The 14,317-nt window shown below is 42.5% G+C and overlaps 1 protein-coding gene across 1 annotated transcript; it reads left to right on the forward strand.

Moving 5' to 3' along the window:
• The first annotated feature begins 11,162 nt into the window (after window positions 1-11,162).
• Window positions 11,163-13,648, forward strand: MEF29 (Pentatricopeptide repeat (PPR) superfamily protein). Its single transcript, XM_078962896.1, has one exon. The coding sequence runs from the start codon at window positions 11,195-11,197 to the stop codon at window positions 13,556-13,558; it is 2,364 nt and encodes a 787-aa protein (XP_078819022.1). The 5' UTR covers window positions 11,163-11,194; the 3' UTR covers window positions 13,559-13,648.
• Window positions 13,649-14,317: the final 669 nt, after the last annotated feature.

Raw genomic sequence — 14,317 nt, forward strand, 5'->3', positions numbered from 1 at the left:
CGCGGGACCCCATAGCGAGTACTAGATGGTTGGCGGATGTGGCCAACGCTTTCCGAACTAGCAGGTGTCCCGAGGGGGACAAGGTCAGATTGGCGTCCTGTCTTCTGAAGGACAGGGCACGGGATTGGTGGGAGGAGGTCGGACATGCCATCGGGGATGATGCGGCATTGGATGCCATGACCTGGGCTGATTTCTCTACCAGTTTCAGGGCGGAGTTTGCACCGATCATTGAGGTGCAGCAGTTAGCTAGGGAGTTTCAGGACCTTACCCAGACTACAGAGACAGTGGCGGAGATCACCGCCAAGTTCAGGGAGAGGGCCCTTCTTGTTCCTCAGTATGCAGCCGATGAGGAGATGAAGAAGGCCCGTTATCATGAGATGTTGCGGAGTGACATTCGCATGTTTGTGAGCCGGTCCAGTTGTAAAACGCTGGACGACATGATTGCCAGAGCTAGAGAGAGGGAGATTGATCTCGAGATGGAGAAGAAGAGGAAACCGGAGGCGGTTTCGGGTTCAGGCAGTGTGGGCAAAAAGCCCAAGGTTTCAGATCACAGGTCTAGGGGACAGTAGAGCCACGGTCGGTGTGGCAAGTGTGGGAGATTGCACGAGGGGGCGTGCAAGGCAGGGAGTTCCGGCTGCTACAAGTGCGGTCGGACTGGGCATTTGAGTAGGGATTGTACGGCCCCTGCTACTACGGTTACAACATCAGATCTGATTTTCTTTCAGTGCAATCAGAGGGGACATAAAAGGTCCCAGTGTCCTAGTCTAGCTGCAGCAGGGAAGGTGGTTGCACCTGCCCCTGCCACCCTGAGGATTACGGATGGCCGGCAGGGCCGAGCTGATGCGCCGGTGGCGAAGAGCAGGGCATTTCAGATGACAGCAGAGGAGGCGCGAGCGACTCCTGATGTGGTGACGGGTATGAATCTTTCCTTCATCTTTAATTGTTATTATATCGTTTGAATATTACTTGATGATATGTTTTATTTAGGGTCGTTCTCGGTGAACGGCATCCCTGTTTTGGTATTGTTCGATTCGGGGGCTACCCGATCATTTGTATCGCTTGCGCTTAACAAGAGATTTAGCAGAGCTCCCGGGGAGCTGGATTGTCCACTAGAGGTTGAGATAGCAGATGATAGGACCGTGAGGGTCGGCAGAGTACATAGAGGGTGTTCCCTTCAGATATTTGATGAGCAGTTTTCAGTGGACCTGGTTCCTATTCCCCTGCGTGGGAATAAAGTTATTGTGGGCATGGATTGGCTGAGCCCCAATGGGGCGGTGATTGATTGTGAGCTTCAGCTAGTGAGGGTTCGCACTCCCAGTGGGGGAGAGATAGTAATTCAGGGCGAGAGGCCCCAGCAAGGACCGACCTTTTGTTCCGCCGCAAGGGCGAGGCGCTATGTTCAGCAGGGTTGCGCCGGTTTTGTAGCTTACGTCTTGGATGCTCGGGAGAAGGGCAAGACGATGATTGATGATGTTCCTATTGTTCGTGATTACCCGGATGTGTTTCCCGAGGATTTTCCGGGGATACCTCCAGAGAGGCAGGTTGAGTTCAGGATCGACCTAGTTCCTGGTGCGGCTCCGATAGCCAAAGCACCGTATCGACTTGCTCCCCCTGAGATGCAGGAGTTGTCTACACAGCTTCAGGAGCTGTTAGACAAGGGTTTCATTCGGCCGAGCAGTTCGCCTTGGGGAGCGCCGATCTTATTTGTGAGGAAGAAGGATAGGTCGCATCGTATGTGCATTGATTATCGGGAGTTGAACAAAGTAATGGTGAAGAACCGTTACCCACTTCCGAGGATAGATGACTTGTTTGATCAGCTTCAGGGAGCGTCTTGGTTCTCCAAGATCGATCTACGCTCCGGTTATCATCAGATGAGGGTTAGAGATGAGGATGTACAGAAGACTGCTTTCAGGACCCGGTATGGTCATTATGAGTTCGTGGTGATGCCATTTGGGCTCACCAATGCCCCAGCCGCGTTCATGGATCTCATGAACCGCGTGTGCAGACCGATGCTGGATCGGTCGGTGATAATGTTTATAGATGACATCTTGGTGTATTCCAAGACACAGGGGCAACACGAGGAGCACCTACGGGAGGTGATGGAAACTTTGAGGAGGGAGAGACTTTTCGCAAAGTTCTCCAAGTGTGAGTTCTGGTTGCGCGAGGTGCAGTTTCTTGGTCACCTCGTCAACCAGAAGGGTATTTTGGTAGATCCGGCCAAGATTGAGGCCGTGATGCAGTGGGAGGTCCCGAGGTCTCCATCTGAGATTCGGAGCTTCCTGGGGCTGGCAGGGTATTATCGGAGATTTATTCAGGACTTCTCCAAGATAGTAGTGCCGCTCACCCAGCTAACCAAGAAGTCGGTGGTTTTTCGTTGGGAGCCTGAGCAGCAGGCGGCGTTCGAGACTCTCAGGCAGAGATTGTGCGAGGCTCTGATCCTTACCTTGCCAGAAGGAGTAGAGGATTTCGTAGTCTATTGTGATGCATCGATCACAGGTATGGGAGCAGTATTGATGCAGCGAGGCCATGTAGTAGCTTATGCCTCAAGACAGTTGAAGCCTCACGAGGCTAATTATCATACCCACGATTTGGAGCTGGGGGCAGTTGTGTTTGCCCTCAAGATTTGGAGACATTACCTTTATGGGGTCCGCTGTACTATTTACACGGATCACAAGAGTTTGCGATATCTTATGGATCAGCCGAGTTTGAACATGAGACAGAGGAGATGGTTAGACGTGCTGAAGGACTATGACTGTGAGATCCTTTATCATCCAGGGAAGGCTAATGTGGTGGTCGACGCCCTGAGCCGCAAGGTGTCGACGACCCCTATCAGAGATCTGTGTATGAGGATGACAGTGATCACTCCGTTGTTGGAGCGGATCAAGGAGGCTTAGATGGAGGGCCTCAAGGAGGAGAGGCAGAAGTGTGAGAGGATAGTGGGCCGAGTAGCTTCATTTGATTACGACAGTCGGGGTTTGTTGACGCTTCATGGTAGGGTGTGGGTACCGTACTGGGGTGGGGTACGACAAGTATTGATGGACGAGGCTCATAAGTCTCGATTTTCTATCCACCCAGGAGCGACGAAGATGTATCGAGATCTTCGATCTGATTATTGGTGGCCCTGCATGAAGCGAGATGTCGCTTGGTATGTTGAGAAATGTTTGACCTGTCGGAAGGTCAAAGCGGAGCACCAGAGACCTTACGGCAAGATGCAGCCGTTAGACATTCCCGTGTGGAAATGGGAGGATATCACCACGGATTTTGTCACCAAGCTCCCCAGGACCGCACGCGGGGTGGACTCGATATGGGTAGTAGTGGATCGGTTGACGAAGAGTGCCCATTTTATTCCGATTCAGGAGAGTATATCGGCGGAAAATTTAGCCGATATCTATGTGCGAGAGATTGTGGCACGTCATGGAGTGCCGGTATCGGTGGTGTCGGACCGAGATGTTCGTTTCACGTCCAGATTCTGGAAGCGGTTCCACGACGAGATGGGTACTCGTCTCCATTTCAGCACCGCTTTTCATCCTCAGACTGACGGGCAGAGCGAGAGGACGATTCAGACTCTCGAGGACATGCTTAGGGCATGTGTCCTAGATTTTGGGGGCAGTTGGGATGCGTATCTTCCGTTAGCAGAATTCTCGTATAACAACAGTTATCATGCGAGCATTGATCGACCTCCTTTTGAGATGTTATATGGCAGGAAGTGCAGACCCCGATTTGTTGGGGCGAGGTCGGTCAGCGAGTCATCGGGAGCACCGAAGTGGTGCTCAAGACGACGGAATTGATCCAGCAGGTCCGTAGTAGGCTGCAGACTGCGCAGAGTCGGCAGAAGAGCTACGCCGACAGGAGGCGTTCGGACTTGGAGTTCCAGGTGGGAGATATGGTTCTTCTGAAAGTCTCACCTTGGAAAGGTGTCACCAGGTTCCGGAAGAGGGGCAAATTGCGCCCCAGATTTATTGGTCCTTTCAGGGTTTTGGCCCGGGTGGGTCGGGTTGCTTATCGGTTAGATCTCCCTGAGGAGCTTAGTCAGATACACAACACCTTCCACGTGTCGCAGTTGAGGAAGTGTTTGGTGGATGAGACAGCAGTCGTTCCCTTAGAGGACATTCAGGTTGATAGCGGCCTAAATTATATCGAGAAGCCGGTCGCGATTCTAGAACGGAAGACCAAGACCTTGAGGAACAAGGTAATTCAGCTAGTAAAGGTGCAGTGGCAGCACCGGAAGGGGTCTGAATGGACGTGGGAGGCTGAATAGGAAATGAGAGCGCACTACCCGGAGTTATTTGCAGATCCAGCCGTAGCAGACTTCGAGGACGAACTCTGAGACAAGTGGGGGAGAATTGTAACGACCCGTTTCCGGTATGTTGATTTATTGGTAATTATAGCGAGTTTGCAAGAGGGACTCGGCGAGTTCTAGCCTGACTCGCCGAGTAGGGTCGCGCCTGAGGGCACGCGTGAGCCGGGGACTCGGCGAGTCCATATCCCTGACTCGGCGAGTCCATCTATCTGGGTGAAACCCTAAAATCCCCGGGTTGCCCACTATTTATACCACCTTATAGCCCCCATTCTCGCCTCCCTCACCCTGAGAACACAGTGAGAGAACCCTAATTCCCCCTTGAAGAGCTTATATGTGTTTTGGTGCCATTTTGTGAAGGTGTGAAGAAGGAGAAGAAGGAAGAAGCAAGGAGAAGTGTTGTAGTGCAAAGATCCAAGGCCAAATCAGAGTTAATTGAGGTATTTTCGGAGTTCCATCTTGTTATATGCTTTAAACTTCCATTAGAGCTCTCCTAAGAGCTAGTTGATGCTTGTTCCAAGCCTTACCCTTGCATGAACGTCTTATTAAGTCGATATATCTATGGATCTGAATGTTGGGGTGTTGTAGAGCCCAAATCTACTGTCTTTTTGGAGTTATATTGCATGATAACCATAGATCTACCCATTTTATGCATCTTTTAGCCTTATTTCCCTTATTCATGAGGTTGTGCACGTAAAGTTGGAAACTTTACGTGGTAAATCAGCTTATTGGACCCAGATCTATCAATTGTATGTGTTGGATTCAAACAAAATCAAGTAAAAATCAGTTGCATGGCGGCAACTCGGCGAGTCGGAAGAACGACTCGACGAGTTGGGTCGCGAGTCCCGAGTTCTTCAGTTTTATCAGTGTCGAGTGGATGAGGTGAGTTAGAGAGTGGACTCAGCGAGTTGAGGGTGAACTCAGTGATGGAGGGACTCGGGGAGTCCAAGGCAATCTTCTTGGGATCAAGAACAACTCGTCGAGTCTGTTCATATGACTCGGCGAGTCGGATGAAGATTGTCTGAGTTCTTGGATCAAGAGGGTACTCGTCGAGTCGATGCCAGACTCGACGAGTAACAGTGAGTAAGAGTGAAAAGGAGAGTGGGACTCGGCGAGTTGGGTGGCCCAACTCGGCGAGTCAGCCCAAAAGATAATTGACTTTAACCGAGGGTAAAAGAGTCATTTTACCCCAAGCGCAGTGTTTAGTATTTGATTGAGTGTGTTTATGGACTTGTAGCCGAGGAGATTCAGGAGCAGCCGCCGTTAGCTTTCCGAGCCACACACTCAACAGCCAGCTTACGAGGTGAGTTTCCTTCCAGTAGGAACGGGTCTAAGGCCACAATGCCGGCCCGTTCAGTTAGCAGTAGTTTCCGGATTTAGGTCCGATGCAGTAGATAGTATGTTCGATGCCTTCGTGGCTCGAACAGGATTTGTGTGCTATGTTTCATGTGTTAAGTATTATGTGTTTCGGGCTACGACCCGATGTAGCATGTCGTATATGTGTTATGTTAGTTGATGTGTTATGCTATGCCATGTTCAGTCAGTCAGTTCCGAACTTCGGTCCGATGCAGTTAGTTCCGGACTTCGGTCCGATGCAGGGGACAAGGTCGCAGCCAGTTCCGGACTTCGGTCCGATGCAGTTAGTTCCGGACTTCGGTCCGATGCAGGGACAAGGTCCCAGTTAGTTCCGGACTTCGGTCCGATGCAGTCAGTTCCGAACTTCGGTCCAATGCAGTTAGTTCCGGACTTCGGTCTGATGCAGGGGACAAGGTCCCAATCAGTTCCGGACTTCGGTCCGATGCAGTTTCCGGGCTTCGGCCCGATGCAGTGGGCAAGGCCCAATATGTGTTTATATGTTATTGTATGGTATGTGGTAGTTTGGGGGAGCTCACTAAGCTTCGTGCTTACAGTTTCAGTTTGGTTTCAGGTACTTCCGCAAGCAAAAGGAAGAGCTCGGGGTGACAGCATCGCACACACCACAACATAGCTTTTATCCTGGGGATGTCTCTTGATGTTTTGGATTGATGTAGTATGATACAGTTTTCCGCACAATATTTTATTATGCTTTGGGGATACATCGCGTATGTTTTATGTTATGATACTTATATTATGGTTTTGATTATATGGAAAAACGAAAATTTTTGGGTCGTTTCAAAATTATATCTAACATGATGATTATTATGTGGAGACTTAATAATATGCCATATTGCAATCATTTTCATTAATTTATCATTATGCTCCTTTCACATGTTTTAACCAGCTTCCATAATATTAATTTACTCACTCCTCCACACTTGGTCATACTTTTGTAATTAATTAGTGATTTAAGACTGCCATGAAGTATTGTAGAATATCCATGGAGGTGAATATAACAAGGAGATGCGACTAATGCTCATGGGGTACTTAATGAAGATTAAGTATAGGAGTAACCCACATTTAAATATTAATTCATGGAAATTGTCACGAGTAATTCTAAGATGTTAATATATTATATTCTTCAAATAGAGATGCATGTGACTTTTGTTCAACAGTCTGTTGTTTGCTATTCTCCAAAGTAGTTCAACAGTTATGCTTTGGTATTCTTCAACAGTCTATTATGCTTTGGTATTCTCCAACGTTGTTTCAACAGTCTGTTATGTTAATATATCATATTCTTCAAACTATTTACACATTGTTCAAAAAATGATCAGAGTCAAGGTATTCTCAAAACATCAGAGTAATTTGTAAACATTCATTGCAGGATAAATCTTCAGGGGATGTAGTGCAATCAAGTCGGACCATTATGTACATGAAACCATAAACATAAAACTGTAAGCACAAAGCTTAGTGAGTTCCCCAAAGTGCCACACACAACCAAACAATTATATATATTGCATGTTGGGTCCACAACCTCCTAGTAAGATTACCGTGGCCCATAACCTCCTGGTTGGATTGCAATATATATTGCATATTGGGTCCACAACCTCCTGTTGGATTACCCTAACCCACAACCTCTTGGTTGGATTGAAATACATATTGCAACTGGGTCCACAACCTCCTGGTTGGATTATCCTAACCTACAACGTCTCGATTGGATTTCCACTCTAGCCCACAATCTCCCAATGGATTGCCCCAGGTTTGTTGGCTTACATCATAAAGTAGTACAACCTCAACCCAACCACACTATATAACAGATAAACATATAACTAGCAAGTACAAGTAATCATACATATCTACAAATCTAACATATAATTTGTTGGGTTTTGAGCACTTTAACACTCTTATGGTGCACATGTAACCCTAGATGCTTTGGATCTAAGTTTTCTCTAATTATACATACAATTTCAATTTTCCAAAGCATACATCCTAACTAGCATGCCATTGAAGATATACAACATAAAACCAAGTTAGATGAATACCTTTTGATATAGCTAATAGTTATTGGCCTTTAAAAGCTTTAGCACCTCAAATGTGATGCCTCTAATGTGTCACAAACACCGAATGCAAGAGGAGGCTTATGAGAAGTGGCTAGATATCACCAAAATCGGTTATGGTTCTTCACAAGAATGTATGAACCGATTTTAGGGGTTAAAGGGTTGCTTTTATAGTGTGGCAAAGACTAGGGTTACATCCATGCAAACCCTAATTCACCATGACCCTTCATATTTCTTAGGCCCTTTCGGTTTAAACATTCATGGACTATCATATAGGTTTAGCCCATCCTAATCAAACATGGATCATTATCCCATACTATAAGTATTATTGATTTACTTAATCAGTCCCCGTAAATTTAATCATTCTCTTTTGATCACTAAATTAATTCCAAATCAATTCTTGATCAATACTAATTAGATGATACGATTTATCAATTAATATATTATACTTATAATATATTAATAAATCACAAATAACCACTTTCTCAAAAGTCCATCCTATCAAATTGCTCTGGTGACGGCAACCCAAAAGGACCATGCTACTATCGGGTCAAGTACATACAAGTTATAGTTACGGGCTTGGACACATAATCCAACATAATCAACATAGCATCATCCTATACAGTGTTGTAAAACTTGGCTAACTCAGGTGAATACTAAGTCGAATACTCAGAATCAGCCTCTTATCGATGTAAGTTAAGCCAACTCGGTGAAATAACTCGAAAATTGGTCAAAATCTCTAAAAATCATACCAAATCGGTTAAACTCAGCCGAGTACTCAGACCAACTCGGTGAAACTCGAGCAACTCGGTCAAACTTTTCCAACTCGGTCAAACTCAATCAAAGGGCTAAAATTATCATAAAAAGAGAAAAAATCAAGAATTTGAAGATTAATATGTATAATACACTTAATCATTTATTATTTACACACATATGTGATTATTTTACTATTTAACACACACGAAGTGAGACAATTATGTATATTCTAGTTTTTATGTATTGACATGTATCTAATTTTGTTATATACTTCAATCAACTTATGGTTTTAACTTATGATTTTGACATGTATAATTTCCATAAAAATATTTCTACATGAATTACCAAATCCGATTACTCCTGAGTACTTGCTACTCGACAGTCAACCGAGTAAGTACCGAGTAACGAGCTCTACAACCTTGATCCTATATACCAGGATATATAACCTAGTGGGCTGACATTGGTGCCTTCGACCCACGAGTACAGCGAGGAGAAACTCACCTAAAATGAAGAACCCATAACACTGTGACAAGTTTCCCTTCTGCACCGATTCCTCCCACGAGCCCTCTATCACCAAATCATGGAAGAATCTTAGTCAACAACCCAAATCATTCAAGTTTGATCCAAAGTTAAGCTGGTCAAAAAGTCAACAGTCAATGAAAGTCAACAATTTAAACCGCCCCTAATGACATGACCATCTATGGCTCACGTCGTGAGCCACTAAGGGACAAAATAATTGAGGCGCATGATCCTCACGATGTGACATGCAAAGCCTCACGTCGTGAAATCAGTATGAATGACATTTTGATCCATAAACTTCTTAATCAATTAAGCCACTAATCCATCTTTTCCAGAAGGCTTCCTAACACCCCAAGGGTCATAAAAATTGATGCTTTAAGGTCTTGCATGTCCAATACAAGACTTGAGCACAAACTAGGGCATTCATGAAGAAAAAGGGGATCAAATCTCAAGTATGAACTTAAACATCATCCAGACTTTAGAACCATTACATATAATCACCATGGGACTCTAAGGACCTATAAAGTTGCTAACTTTATGGAGTCCTAACACTCTAACTCTTATTGCCATGGATAAACATGCATAAATCCTTAATTCTAGCAACAAGGAATCAAAAATCTTGAATCTTGGTAACTCACAATGGTCCAAAGATGTTGCTAGAGGTTGCAAAAGGAACTTCCAAGTTGAATCTATACTCCAATGGTGTTCTCTTTTTCTTGAAGCCATAAAAACTCCACCAAAAGCTCAAAAATCACAAAGAGAGGCTAGGGTTAGGTTTTTTCTGTGCTTAGGGACGAAGGAGACTATTGAGGAACCTTAAAATGAAGTTTACGGGGTTTAAATACGAAGGAAACCCTAAAAGATCATGGGCTTGGACTGCAGCCCATCTTACATCGTAAGCTCCTATTGCTCACGCCGTGAGCTCAGTCTAAATCAACATTCTCATTTAATCTCTTGTCAAATTGTGACCTTTTTATGGTAATGTCGTAACACTTGGTTTTACCCCAAAACAAAGCCTTTGACCCTTTGAAATCCTAAACCAATCGGTTTTGAAAACCGGGTGTTACACTAAAAAGTAAGGATATATTACTATTATCGTGTCATTGTTTAGAATTCATTATTGTTACACAAAAGCACGGTGAATGCCAAAATGTGCAATATATATAAACTGTAGTCAAGTAACATCTATTCGTGCATGTTCAAAGACTACCAAAAGTTCCATACCTAAACCATTACACCGACAAACACCAAAACTATACAACACTTGTAATTACTAAGCACACTTCCCAAACCTCACATCCCTACCCCTTTCTACTATTTCGTGGGAATAATAATGCCGAAAAAAAGAGCATAAATGACATCGATTACCAAAACGTGTATGACTACAATTTTGTTTTCAGCTGACTCAATTTACTCCTCAAGACAATCAACTTGGCTTCAAAGAGCTCCTCATCCTTCACCATTGCCAAATCCATCTCCTTAAACATTAGTTCTGTACGATCTAACCCCTATGATCCTCCCTTTTGTTAAGGTCACATTTCAATCCAAACATCATATACATATAACGTTCTTTCTCAATAGGATGGTTAATCCATCGAAAGTAACCCTTATAAAATTTAGGGTTAGGGTTTCCAAGATTTCAGAGTTTTGTGTCGATTCTCCAACATTACAAAAATTTAAAATCTTGAACAAGAAATATACCATTGGATTAGGATAATTTTAGAACTTCCTTTCATGGCTAGGGGTTAGGGATGGTGCACGATATTCTTTTCTTTACTTGGACCAATAAATTTCACAACGATATTACAAGGTTTGATTTGTTTTGATTGCTATTATTGAAATTTTGTGTGGATGATGACATTCTTTCTTATCTGAATCGGTGCATCAAAGATATAAGCGTAGACAGAGCTTTTTTAGAGCGAGGCCCCCCTCCCTTCTGATTTTTTTGTAACAAATAGCCCGTTATAATTTTATTTTATATATATTAGACCAAAAAATATAAAATTTTGATAATGCTCTAGCACTCAATGATTTTTATACATATTATATCCCTTCCCCTCCACAAAAAAAATAAAAATAAATAAATAAATAAAATAAAATGTTGGCCTAACGGGCTATTTTGTAATTTACGTTTGCTTTAAATATTTCCCTACTTGAACCACCAGTTCCCCCGCCAAACGCCAAACGCCAAACGCCAAACCGAAAACCGATGATTTGCAGAGCCGTAGCAAAACGTGATCGGAATTTCTTTCTAAAGCTGATCGGAAACGCCGCCACGCAATCCCATCTCCGGCAAACCCATGCCCAAATCATCCTCAACGGCCTACAGTCCGACTTAGCCACCGTCACAAAGCTCATTCAAAAACTCTCCGATCTCGGCGCCATCTCCGATGCAACCCTAATCGGTTCGACATTTCCAAACCCCGATATCTTTCTCTACAATGTTATCATCAGAGAATTCTCTTGTAACAACTGCCATTCAAATTCACTCTCCATCTACCGTCAACTCCGCCAAAACACTGCTCTTAAACCGGATAGTTTTACTTACGCGTTTGTTATCTCCGCCGCATCAAAACTTTTGTGTAGCAAATTAGGATCATCCCTTCATGGTCATGCGATTGTTGGTGGAGCTGGATCTGATTTATTTGTTTCGTCCACCATTGTCAACATGTACTTGAATTTCGGGAAGGTGGGGTATGCCTACAAGGTGTTCGATGGAATTCCTGAACCAGATACTGTGTTGTGTAACACTATGATATCAGGGTCAGTCGACAATGGCTGTCTTGACGAGTCAATATCCATCTTTAAAGACATGATTCTCAGAAGAACTCGGTTTGATTCCACCACTTTCTCATCTGTTCTTAAAGCTGCTACTGAACTTCAGGAGCTAAAACTGGGAATGGCGATTGAGTGTTTATCAATTAAGCTTGGATTCCATTCCCATCTTCATGTTCTTACAGGTTTAATCTCCTTGTATGGAAAATGTCGAGATATCTCAACAGCAAAGCATTTGTTTCATCAGATCAAACACCCAGACATAATCGCTTACAATGCTATGATTTCTGCATTCAGTTGTAATCAAGAAATGGAATACGCCATTAATCTCTTCAAAGAATTATCATCTTCACAACACATAGTCAATTCAAGCACCCTGGTAGGTTTAATTCCTGTCTCTCATCCCTTTCCTCATTCAACACTTACAACCACAATCCATAGTTTTTGCATCAAACACAATTTCCTCTCCCAAACTTCTGTTTCAACAGCACTAATCACTGTTTACACTCGCCTCAATGAGATCAATTCTGCAAGAAAACTATTCGATGAATCCAAACATAAATCATTAGCAGAATGGAACGCTATGATCTCTGGTTATGCCCAAAATGGAGTAACAGATAAAGCAATTTCCCTCTTCAAAGAAATGCAAAACCTCAAAATCCCCCCAAATCCCACAACAATCACCACCACTCTTTCAGCATGTGCTCAAATTGGTGCCCTAACTTTAGGCAAATGGGTTCATGATTTAGCAAACAAATACAACTTCATCTCCAATATTTACGTCTCAACTGCTTTAATTGACATGTATGCCAAATGTGGTAGCATAAAAGAAGCACGCCAAGTGTTCGATAAAATGCATTACAAAAACACAGTCACATGGAATGCCATGATCTCAGGCTATGGTCTACATGGACATGCCCATGAAGCCCTAAATATTTTTAACAAAATGTTAGATTCAAAAATACCCATAACACGTGTCACATTTGTTAACATTCTATACTCTTGTAGTCATGGTGGATTAGTAAAAGAAGGAGAAAACATTTTCCAAACCATGGGTTCAGGTTCGACCCACGGGTTTGACCCGTTACCCGAGCATTACGCGTGCATGGTTGACTTATATGGTAGAGCCGGAGACTTACAAAAGGCTTACGATTTTATAAAAAAAATGCCAATTGAACCGGGTCCCCCAGTGTGGGGTGCACTTCTTAGTGGTTGTAAGACTCATAAGAACATGGATTTAGCAAAAATAGCATCCGATAAATTATTCGAATTAGACCCTGAAAATGTAGGATACCATGTGTTACTTTCCAATATATACACTGCTGACAAGAATTTTAATGAAGCCGCTTCGATTAGAAAAATGGTAAAGAATCGGAACCTTGGAAAGACACCCGGGTGTACTTTAATAGAAATTGATAAAATCCCACATGTGTTTACATCTGGACAGCAATTTCATGAACAAATTGATGGAATTTATAGGATGTTGGAGAAGTTGATGGGGAAGATGAAGGAGGTTGGGTTTTGTACGGATACTGTGACTGCATTGCATGATGTTGAAGAGGAGGAGAAGGAGTTGATGGTGAATGTTCATAGTGAGAAGTTAGCGATTGCTTTTGGAGTTATGAATTTGGAAATGGGTGAGGAAATTAGGATTATTAAAAACCTTAGGGTTTGTTTAGATTGTCATAATTTTACTAAGTTTGTGTCGAAGATTACTGAAAGAGTTATTGTTGTTAGGGATGCGAATCGGTTTCATCATTTTAAAGATGGTGAGTGTTCTTGTGGAGATTATTGGTGATGGTATTGTGTTTAGGGATACTGTTAGAATCTCACATCAGCTAGTTACAGTCTATTCACCTTTATATATGTTGGAGTTTTCTGTGTGTTGTCAAAGATTGTTTTTATTGAAAAATAAAATAAAATCAAACTCATTCATTTTCTCATTTTGGGATGTATTCTTAAGTTATGTTTAGCGTGCTAGATGAAAAACTAGTTGATGGTTGAAAAGCTAGTTGTTAAATAAAAAGTTAGCTGATAAAACATAACATTTGGTAAAATTAGCTGAAAGATATAAATTGACATAAAAGGACATTTAAAAGAATGTGTTTCTATAATTAATTAAAGGGTGTATTTTTTTTTTTTTTTTTTTTTTTTTAAAACTCTTAAAAAGCTAGTGTAAGTAGTTTTTTAAAAAATTAGTTTATAAGCTACTTTTTGGTTTGCAAAACATAACAATTTAAAAAAACTCGAAAAATAAACAAGCTTATCAGTTAGCTGTGACGTGTCATACACAGTTAATGTTAAAATGTTTTTATGTATGTAAAGTTGATTTAACAATTTGTTGCAACGTATTAATAAAATAGAAAACCATTATTGTATTTATTTTGCCCCGATTTGATTTTTTTTTTCCCTTTAACTAAAAGCTAATTACAAAACCAATGATAAACTATGAGAGATTCTTGATTAACTTTTAGAATGGTTTGAAACGTTTTAGAAAATGGAATATAAAAATGACCTAAACAGGAGCTGTGTTATTACCTAGTGACTATCTTTTTCA

Source organism: Lactuca saligna, chromosome 7, assembly GCF_052625555.1.
Source record: "Lactuca saligna cultivar CGN05327 chromosome 7, ASM5262555v1, whole genome shotgun sequence".
NCBI lineage: Eukaryota > Viridiplantae > Streptophyta > Magnoliopsida > Asterales > Asteraceae > Lactuca > Lactuca saligna.